This window comes from Anoplopoma fimbria, chromosome 19, assembly GCF_027596085.1.
Source record: "Anoplopoma fimbria isolate UVic2021 breed Golden Eagle Sablefish chromosome 19, Afim_UVic_2022, whole genome shotgun sequence".
Taxonomy (NCBI): Eukaryota; Metazoa; Chordata; class Actinopteri; order Perciformes; family Anoplopomatidae; genus Anoplopoma; species Anoplopoma fimbria.
In genome coordinates, this window is record NC_072467.1 from 23,589,798 (window position 1) to 23,600,738 (window position 10,941).

Consider the following 10,941-nt stretch of genomic DNA (forward strand, 5'->3'; position numbering starts at 1 on the left):
CACATATGAACACTGTACAACCAAAGTAAGGGATTCCCCCACACAGTTTGATCCAACAAAGAAACTGAACTGCGAGTATTTTCTTTTCTTTTGCTTTTAGTTCTACTTGTTATAATGAATATGTTTGTTCTTCAACGCTTCAACAATACCTTTTTTTATTTTTTATTTTTTTTAATATATTTTAAATGACAAAACACAAACATCAAAGTGCCATAAAAAAAAACTAAACTGTGTGAACACAACTTGAAATACAGCAAATAAGTAGTAGCATTTACTGTACATTAGGAGCAGATCTGCTTTGACCTGAGACGATAACAATCCATCCTAAATGTTACACTTGCAGCCTCAACACTACCGTCAATCTCTCCCGTTTGTGATGCTAATCAATTAGTGATAAACATTCTTGGTTTATCTCGGATTTAATAAATGTCATTCTAAGATCTCTGTCAGCAAAAAATGGATTTGAAGTGGAAGTTTCCAGATCTGAAGTGTTTCTGGTGATAAGAATCTCAACAAGTGATTCTTTCTATAATCATTCCACTTCAAACAGCCAGCTAAAGATGAGCCTAATTAACTATGAACTGACCATAGATGTTGCATTTTTTTTTTAAATAAACCATTTTATAACCTTATCTCATCGAAACTGTATACACATGCTGTAACGAATTTTGTCATTTCAATACTGCTATAGCGGTCATGTGTTTAATATTCTTTTCTAAGACTTCATAGTTCTTGTGTATGATGTCATATCAGCTGATGACAGCAGAACGTGCTATTGTTTAATTCCTCAGGAGGAATAAAGTTTCTCTCCTCTTTCACTCGACAATGATCTCAAACTTTGCCTGTTCATAACATCCAGTCTGTCAATGAGGGCGTCTCTTCTGGCTTTAAGACCACATCTGCTTGGCTGCTAAACTGACTGACTGTGACGGTAGATTGACTTTATTGTCCCACAACGACAGGAGATTTGATGCGTGTGAATCTTCTTTTGTTCTGTCTGTGTCAGTTCACCATACACTGTTTCTTTTTTTCTAAATAAACCCACAGAAGCAAAAATCTGAGGGTGTGTTGGCACAAGATGAGCTGGTGACTTTGCCCTGAATTCTCCAAATGAGGCCTCTTGACATTAAACAGGAATAAATATAGTGTAAATAGTGGGATTTTCGCTCTTCTGTTTGGCTGTCTGGCTGCAGAGTGAATACTTTGTTGACATGTTGGCTGTTAACCCTCTAAAGCAGTTTAAACTAACGTACTGTAGGAAACACTAACTGAGGATTTTACTGTCCAAACCACTGCAGAGAAATATTGGCAATACTGAAACACACACAGTGGGAGACATTGAGAGTTTGAGTCTCTTATATTTTTAAACAAAAGTAGAGGAGATTTGTTTTAAACTATTTGGTATCATTTGCTAGGAGCAACAAGCATTTCTTTTTTTAACCAGATTTAAAGGCTTCCTGCTTTTATATACAAATCATATATTATGTGTAGATTCACTTTTTGGTAAAGAAGAAGAATCAACCGTGAGCATCAATGTATCCTGTGAAGATAATTTATATTCTGAGTGTGAAGTGTTTGGTATAAGGACGTGAGCAAGCTGACAAGTGGAGCTTATTTACATCACCAGCCGTTGGTCTTGGAGGTTCAATGTTCCAGGTAGAACTGATCTAGGGTCAGAGTCTAGGCAGCACCTACTTATACAGCAGCAGTCCTGTTACCCCTGACCTCAGACACAGGGATGAGGGAGTCACCACCTCTGATTTAGCCGGTATGTGTGATAAGAATGTGACCCCAGCTCTGCTCAGAGACAAAGAAGATATACTTTCGTTTCTTGAAATGATCACAGATTTGGTTCAGGTGGAAAAGAAGAGTGATCAATTCAGGAAACAAACAAAGAGGGGACGCTGGGAGCTGGACTCAATCCGAGCCCTGGTAACAGTGGTTAAGGGAAACATCACCCACCTCCAACCAGCCATGGTCTGGGTGGTGGTGTGCTACTCTGGTGTTTGCTGCCCTCTAGGGCTGAGAGCAAGGCAGTGCAGGTGTGGCTCAGGAGGGAGGAGGAGGAGGAGGAGGAGGAGGAGGAGGAAGGGTGGTGGGGGGAGGAGGAGGTAGAGAAAGGAGGAGGAGGGGGGAGGCTGGAACAGGACAGAGCTACTCGTCGCAGCCCAGAAGCTCCATTCTCAGGGTGATGCGCTCGTGCCACTCCCACGGCAGGATGCGGACGTACCGGCTGTAGAACGAGGGATCGAAGATGTTCTTCTTGTGAACGTTGTTGTCGCTGTTGCCCGGGAAGATCTGAGGGAGAATAACAAATCAAAACGTCACAGATCATAGTTGCTGATAGCCTTTACGATCTATTCTGCTTGTTAACTAATGGGAAATATTGGTGTCTTTATGAGTTAAGCACATTTTTGGACAGCTTGTTTACTTTCTCACATTGTTGTGTTTACATATTGTATGTAATTTAAAAAATTAGATCACACTTAAAAAAAAGTAACTGCTGTCCAAGCTAAACACGGACAAATATGTTTGACAAAACACTGAATATATGTACAGTTTTTAAGAATCATTTCCTGTGGATGTCAGATGACTGACAATAAGAGTCAGAGTTTAACAATGAGCATATGAATATGAAAAGATTCAAGCGAACGCCTAAAATTTACGGACTAACTAATTCAAACCATTGACTGAACTTCAATTATGAATGTTTCATCGATTGAGTCAGAGGAAACTTTCAGTGTTCCACATCCTTGACTTAATGACTTAATTTGGCAAGTAAATAGTTTTTGGTGCATTCATTTATGATGCATCCAAAAATCTAATCAAAACCAGCGTGAACATAATTGGTTCCAGCTCGTCAAGCTCAACTATTAGTCCTGTAATCCAAAACGATTATCATAATTATTTTAATTAAGCGCATATTTTTATATTGCATTTCTTATCAGATGTATTTTTGTTTAATTGTCTCAATAGTGTATTTTACTGACCTCATAATGTTGTGTTGCAGCCGTGCATTGCACACATGTTCTTGAGTTAATGGATCATAGGTACTATTTTATCTTTTTCAAATTTACTTTCTCTTTTATTTCTGGCGCTGTAGATTTAGGTTTTGTTTTCCATTTGGCTCAATCCATTTTTGCTTTTTGTTTTGATTTTTCCTGAACATTTGTCAGCCTGTTTCGGGCGACAGCTGGACTGACCTTGTCTGTCCCTGTGGTCTTGTCCTTCACGATGGTCCAGGACTGTCCATCATCACTGTGAGCCACTTTGAAGGCTGTGACAAACTGGATGTTGCCAAAGTCTTTGGCCCCCTGGGTGATGACTCCTGTGACCTTCTTGGGAGACCCCAGGTCCACCTGAAGACACAGAAACAGTTTGGCTTTAGAACACAGCAAAGGGAGAACTGAAACAACAACAATGTGCAGCTCTGTCCGGTCTTCGTCTCCTACCTGCAGCCACTCCGACTGGCTGTTGGTGGCGGCGGTCCAGGCGTTGGTCTTGCCCTGTTTGTCCAGCCGGGCGTAGTGAGGGTGCCAGGTGAAGGACTCGATGCCCCAGGTGCGGAAGGTGCTGGAGGACGTGATCTGGCGGTCGGACACCAGCCGGGACTTCATGCCCATCGGCTCTGAACAACCTGAAGTGTTTGAATACACTGTGGAGGTCAGACCAGCCAGAGAGAGAGAGAAAGAAAGGGATGGAAAGAGAGAGAAAGAAACAATGATGGACAGGGGACGGACAGGAAGCGGCCGAGGCCAGCCAGTGATGTGAAGCAGCACACAAACAGCCATGATGATGATGATCCAGATGCAGTGGACAGAGAGGTGGAATACGGGTGACCGTGAAGCCAGGAAAGTACATTTTCCAGCTTTCCTGAGCTCACAAGTTTGCGATATTTCCATATTTTTAATCAGAATTTCAAATGATCAGTATGAGCAGAATGTCAATCATAAGGAGAAACAAACTTGTGGAGCTTGTTGTAAGATCTATAAAAGGTTGTAATAGACTTTTTAATGAGCGTGGGTTAGTGAAGCAGCTGCGCATGCAGGATGAACAAAGGGTCGAAGATGCAGGCAAAATATTTAAAACTTCAACTGTTCCGTTACTGTCCTGCATCATGTATAATGGTTTTTTATGCAACATCCTCTCAGTTTCATAACATTATTTTACACTTCAGTTGATTCACTCAAATTAATCGAGTTTGAAGCAGGGGCCGCTAACCTTCAGGCCACAAACTGTCATAATGAGTATTTTGCATTGAAGCAAATGCACCAAAATTGTGTTTCTATGTGTTTAAAAAAAAGGAAAAAAAGGGTGAAAACGAATGCATGCTGCCTTTGATATCATATCAAACTGACAGGAGATCCGCAAACAATTATCCTCAAATATAGCAATTTTGGAATCATGCACAAGCTGGGGAGCATGACTGACAGGAGAAAAACAGACACCGAAGCTGATGAAGGAGACAACCATCAACAAGACAAATATATAACGGTGTAATGAGGACGGCGAGTTCCAAAGAGCCACACTGGCTTTACATAAAAGGAAACAGCAAGATGAGCAGAACATTTGTTGCAGTACAAAAATATGACAAACGCGTTCTCTGAAGTGAAAAAAAAGAACCTCTATGAATCATTAGAATCCATGTGCAGTACGCTAGACCAGTATTACTATAGTAAAATATGATCATATGGTTTCGATTACCACGCCTTTTGATTACTTAGCAGTGCAATCATCTGAGTAACATCCTTTGAAATACGATCAATCACTGAGCCTAGGGCTGTAAATAATTAGTGAGGAAACATAAGAGATACATGCTGGTGTATGACAGGGTTTCCCAGCTGGTGTTTGAATGGCTTAAGATGAGAAAAGATTGTCGCAGTCTTGAACAAACATCATTATTCTGAACACCAACTGTGTGTGGATGTCAACGCAGCACGTGTGATTTCTGTGTGAGTTTACCGTTGAGTTCACAGCCCACCAGCTCCATGCGCATGGTGCAGGCCTTGCGACAAACCACCGGGATGATGCGGATGTACTGGGCAATGATTGGAGGGTCAAACAGGTTGGTCTTGGTGCCGTCGTTGTCCACGTTTCCGACAAACGCCTACAAAGAAAGGAGGAGTTAGCAAACTGTGTCAAGTGTGCTGTTAGTCTGTGTAGATAAGCGATACTGATAATTGATATCTCCGATGAATCTTTGTTTTTCAAGAAAACTTTATTTGTATCATATACACTACCATAACGTCTCTCTCCGTTTCAAAACTGGTGTTGTTGGGGAAAAAAATGTCACAATGAAGTTCCAGTAAAGTGTATTTTGTGTACTGTTCAGTGTGTTTGTGTTGCTCCCTCTAGTGGTAAATGTCAGTCTTTTAGAGAAGTGTTTTGTGTATTTAGGTTGATGTATTTCCACTTGCATATCTTTCAATATGGCCAAAAAAACAAAACAATATCAGTTTAAAAACAAACACATGGACTGTAGTGCACTGTTTTTCTGCTGCATCTCCTCACATTGTCAGTCCTCTGTCCGTCTGTCCTGTAAATGTTGAACGTCTTGCCGTCCAGGCTGGAGGCCACCTTGAAGACCTTAATGAACTCGGCTGATCCAATGCGACTGGCGCCCTGCATCACGATACCTGTAAAGCGCATCTTTCTTTGCATGTTGATCTGAAATTAAGGAGAGAGCTGGTCATTAGAAAATTCTCGTCAGATTAGGGTTTTTTTTCCCCCAGGAGAACTATCCAAAACATTAAGTGACTCTGGGGGACCAGACTTAGAATATATCCCAATATATATATAGTATCTGTCTATAGTTCTAGCGAAAATAACAATCTTCATTTCTTTGTGTCACCTCTATCCACGGGTTCTTGTCGTGTGCAGCGGCGCTCCAGGCGTTAACCAGCCCCTTGTTGTGAAGGCGGGCCAGCTCAGGTCCCCAGCGCTGCAGGCCCAGCATGCTGTAACGGACTGATGAGGCCGAGATCTGGGACTCAGCGATGCCCCCTCCCTCCATGCCGAGCAGAGAAATACAGCCTGTGGAGGAAAAGAGGGAGAGGGGGGGGCTCTGATGTCATTGTAAGATCTCCCACTGTGGCCTTAATGCAAATTTGGCATACAGTCCCCTTTCAAAAACCTGATAAAAGGTTTACATGGCTAAGTACAATTCTGCTACTTTATGTTTTAAGACCGAACCTTTAAAAAGAGAAATGTCTAAATTTATAGCCACGTAAATTAAGTCTCATACACATTCATTCATTCATTCATTCATTCATTCATATCTCTCACATATGCTTCAGCTTTCACTCTCAGCTGTTTAAACCATAGAGTCATTAAGGACGCGGTGCTTTGAGTGAGCTTAAGTGAATAAAGTATTGATTCCTCATTTGTAGGCTCTTCCTAAAATGCAGCAGCTTGGCCACATTCCCAGTCCTATCAGCATTAATGTCTTTTTTACTTTAGTTAATATATTTCTGTAACACTTGCAAGAGTACACCATTACGAACGGATTCAGTATGCGTGTACAGTACCAGTCAAAAGTTTGGACACACCTTCTCATTCAATGGTTTTTCTTTATTTTTATTTTTTTTCTACATTGTAGATTAATATTGAAGACATCCAAACTATGAAGGAACACATATGGAATTATGTGGTAAACAAACAAATGCTCAACAAACCAGAATATGTTTTATATTTTACATTCTTCAAAGTAGTTGAATGAGAAGGTGTGTCCAAACTTTTGACTGGTACTGTATGTATCTTGTGTGCTTACTTGAATAAATGTGAAATAATTGTATTTGTGAGAAACATGCACAGTTGATCAATAGAGTTGGCTTTTATTTTCAGATGAAAGTAATGAGGGCGATTAAGATGTCAGTAATTGGTTGCATGATTTATCCATCCATCCATCTAGGAGTGTAGTGTAGGAGTGTCACAAGTCACACTTACGCAGTTGGCATCGTTTGCCCACATAAGGAGACGGGCAGTGGCATTTGAAATCTCCTTCCAGGTCTCTGCAGAATCCACCATTCTCACACGGCTGGCTGGCGCAGTCGTTCACATCTACACAGAGATAAATCACACCGTCACTAACGAAAGTCATGAACACTAAACAGATTACTGGTCAACAGTTTACAGCAAATCTGAAAGCAGAGCAGAGTTAGTTAGAAGTGTGAGTGAAGATCACATGTCATGCTTAAGAGACGGGGTTCGACATTTCTTCATTTGCTCCACACTGAGGTTAGTTGTAGCCATGCCAACAGGACTGGAGCTGCAGTAGAGAAAAAGGCTTTGAGAAGAGGAGCTTGTTTCTTGCCAGTCAGCTGCACCAGGAGATCATGTGATCAGGATGTTTAAAAGAAAAAAGAGTCTAGTATCAGGGGAAATGTTAGTGCAATGTAGTGAATGTTTCATTTTCTTGTAACTCTTTGTATTGCCTCTTGATGGCGCCGTCACCAACACTATCCGTCCAGCTCTAACAGTGTGTCAGAGGAGTCAGAAAGCAGGAAAACGAATCAGCAGAATGAAACTCCTTTTCATCTCTTCCCACACAAGAACTGTCAGTGTGACTAAAGCAGCTTTGAACGCTCTATATATTGACCGCATAGGCATTAGGGACAAGGCACAAATGTAGCCGGTTGTATAGATGACTGCACACCAAAAAGGAGGATTTCAATCAGACACTGAAGCTCTAATCCTCAGCGGCTGTTATTAAGGGAGGAAATGCACGCAAACAACCCAGGCGCACCGATGTTATGTTTCTATCAAACAAACACACACACGGCAGCATCTCCCTACCCACATGCGCTCTCCATAAATAGCTCCGTGACCAAACATTCATTTTCACACAGTCACAGGAGGATTACAGTCATTTTGAAATGTGTATCCACAAATTCTGGATAACGAGGTCCACAGTTATGACCCCTCTGGCTCTGGGAGCTTATACTAAATCACATTAAACAGGCTATTTCTGGCAGCAGCAGTGAATTATTTTAAATATCAAGCTGTAAAAAAAGCTCTTTGATCAACTTACTGTCTTGAAACAAGTGAATAGCTAGCAGCTACCTCTGTCTGTATCCAGATATGCTGATATATTTGGAATATCGGGGCCTATCTGCGGCTTCTTTAAAAGGCCACAGGAAATTCAATATAATGTTTAAAGTATAAAAATGTAGGATACTGACTTACATTAACAGGGTGTAAAATAAAACTCTGATACAAACTATAATAAAGGCAGTCGAGTATCAATTTGGCGAGGTCAGCTTTGGATTAAGACTTGGTGGTTAATGACCAAATACAGTTGGGTACAGTTCTTTAAATTTAATTAAAATCAGACACTTATTTAGTGAGAATGGCTGAAAAGATGAATTATTCAGGTGCTGAATGGAGCAGAAATATAAGAACTCTTGTATGCAGGACTTGAGTTGGTCTCTAAAGCATTCCTAACTTCAGACTTCATATGATACGCTATTGGGAGCATTTCGATTTCCTCTCAACATGGCTAAACTGGCCGTATATTGCAACTTTAGGAGGCCGAAAGGATAAAATGTTGACATTCTTCATGATGTCCTCGTCACATTGTGGCATACAGACCAAGATCTCTCTCCCATGTCAGAGAATAACCCCCCTCAAAGACCCAGGGACCTAAATCAGTAATTGATGATGACAGACTGAGGGAAGGAAACTCCCGTCATGCGTCAGCTGGTGGTTCCTTCTCCAGTAAGAGGATTGGGCACCAGAAGGACTAAACATACTGGTCAGCAAATCCATTTATCTGAGGGGTCAGCCGAGGAGGAAGCCGAGGAGCACGCATCAGTTCTGAGTACGGTTGAAATTTCCAGGAACATTCAAGATGGAGATTTTCCATGGGAATTAACAGGAATTTATGGGATTTAGCAGAAAATATCTGGAATAAAGTTGTATTACCATGCATATACTAATAGAAACAAACCTGTTTGCACATTACAAGCAGACATAATGCATTCATTTGCCAAACAAATCCATTCATTTGTCAAATAACATACAATTTGTAATGAGCTTTGTGGTCAGGTTAACTAAAGGGAGGAGGCACATTAAAGCCAACAATGGAGGCTGTTTGGAAACTTAAGGTTTAAAATAAACAACTGTGTAATTTATAAAATAAATGTTTTACCAGTTTTAACCAATGTTTAAAGAATGAATGGAAATAAATGAAGTAAAACTCCTCAATTAACATGCTCATCAAGCTACATCCCACATGGAACGAAATACCATGAAAAGAAATCTTAAATATATTCACTACAGTTTTATAATCGAAACTGACATGAAAGCATGCAGTCCTTTGGCTCAGACAGTGCAGTATTTTGGGCTACATGTGATGTAGAATGCACTGTGCATGCAGGGTAATTGCTATTTAATGGTTTTCTGGCCAATTGTCTGTACATGTGATGGAAGAATGCTGCTAAATGTAGAGCATGGTTACAAATTCATTTTAAATGGGCATATACTTTTAGCAAGGGCTGCCGCATTTTGTTTTGGTCTAAGTCGACCAAGATTTGTTGAGTGAAATAGTCTTTATTTATGCTTTTTCCATCCTTAATGACTTATGAGCACATTTCAGGTAAACACAAGACTAAAAGTGGAGCTTTTGTGGGATTCTTTGTGGAGAAACTCCTAGTATTGCTTTTTTATGTGGATTTTCCCCTAAAAAAAGTATGATATTTTATATATCAAATTTTTATCATTCTCAAACTTAGCTACCCTAAGAAAGGGACCCTTTAGCGACCCTTTGCAACCCTAGTCCTGAGACGGGTAGGAACAGGTAAATTGTGACTGCAAAGGCTTGTTGGTTTGTTTATTAGCGTGGCTACGCATGCCTGAAACGTATACACTCTGATTCACTGAAATGAAATGAGATGGGTGGAAGTGTGAAAAACTTGCAGTATCCGTTATCAGCACACTTTGTAAATATTGATTTTTGAGGGCGGAGCACGTGCTAGACCCCCCCACTCCGTGGCCTGTATCCAACAAACCCTATAGCTCATAACGGAAACAGCACACTATCACAACATTCAGAGCGTCAATATCTGTCTCAGCATGAAGCGAAAACCAATACAAATCTCATGCGGCTTGTTTGAAACCTGATCCGGATCGATGCAAAGCCAAGGTCAGCTAGCAGCGCATGTGGTGATCAGCAAAGCTATATACGTCCAGGATCGGTGCTGCAGCCAAGAGGATGTGGGCCCGAAAAACTAAAAGGCCTCAGCCCACAAGGTACTCAAACTGAGATCTGAAAGTAAACCATCCGTTGTGTTTATGGTGTGACAACAAGACTAAGACAAGGAGCAGCAACTCTGTGCGTTTGTGAGAAAGTAAGAAAAGCTGGTTGAGAAAATTGCGTCCCAACAAAAAACGTATCCAATTAAACCATAATTTCAGCACCTAAATACAGTAATTTAAGCGCTAAAATTAAGCTATCATTTTTTAAAAACATAAACCTCCCACCTTTTAGTCACAAAATTTACAATGGGACTGTTGCACAGAAGAAAAGTTAGTCTTTTCTTCCAACCAATGACTACATGAAATAAGGAAATTGCATATTTTTGATCTCCCCTTGGTTGCAGTTACCATGGTAAAGCAACCAAGGGGGTAGCTCGAAAGGCATTATGGCCACCAGATAAAACCACAACGGCGTTATTAAATAAATAAAAAAGGCTCAAAAAGGTTTCCAGATGTGTAGCTTGCTGTGCACTGTGTGGACTGGCTGCAGTACACCGAGGAGCGCCAGTGGCACCCAGAATAGCTTTGAATCGGACCTCTGCCAGGGTGTCACTCTCTTCTGGAGGGATGCAGAGCTCCGAGATGAAACTTCTGATGTCATAAAGTACATTTACAGAGCATGTCATTTAAAGCTGTGTTTCTAAAGGGTTCACTCTGAATAGATCAAGGCATGGTGACATCAGATCC

At 40.9% G+C, this 10,941-nt stretch overlaps 1 protein-coding gene across 4 annotated transcripts in view; it reads right to left on the reverse strand.

The window, feature by feature from the left end:
* Positions 1-2,094: 2,094 nt before the first annotated feature.
* The window catches only part of mfge8b (milk fat globule EGF and factor V/VIII domain containing b), a 22,612-nt gene continuing 13,765 nt past the window's right edge, over positions 2,095-10,941 (reverse strand). For 2 of the 4 annotated variants that reach the window (XM_054619991.1, XM_054619989.1), the window contains 7 exons: positions 6,946-7,059; positions 5,852-6,033; positions 5,512-5,667; positions 4,963-5,107; positions 3,453-3,637; positions 3,204-3,359; positions 2,095-2,298 (listed from right to left, as the gene is read on the reverse strand). In XM_054619991.1, the coding sequence (XP_054475966.1) occupies positions 2,155-2,298; positions 3,204-3,359; positions 3,453-3,637; positions 4,963-5,107; positions 5,512-5,667; positions 5,852-6,033; positions 6,946-7,059 (1,082 nt within the window). In that variant the 3' untranslated portion in view covers positions 2,095-2,154. Of the gene's footprint in view, positions 2,299-3,203; positions 3,360-3,452; positions 3,656-4,962; positions 5,108-5,511; positions 5,668-5,851; positions 6,034-6,945; positions 7,060-10,941 lie in introns of all 4 variants that reach the window. The other 2 variants (XM_054619990.1, XM_054619987.1) reach the window with 1 other exon arrangement.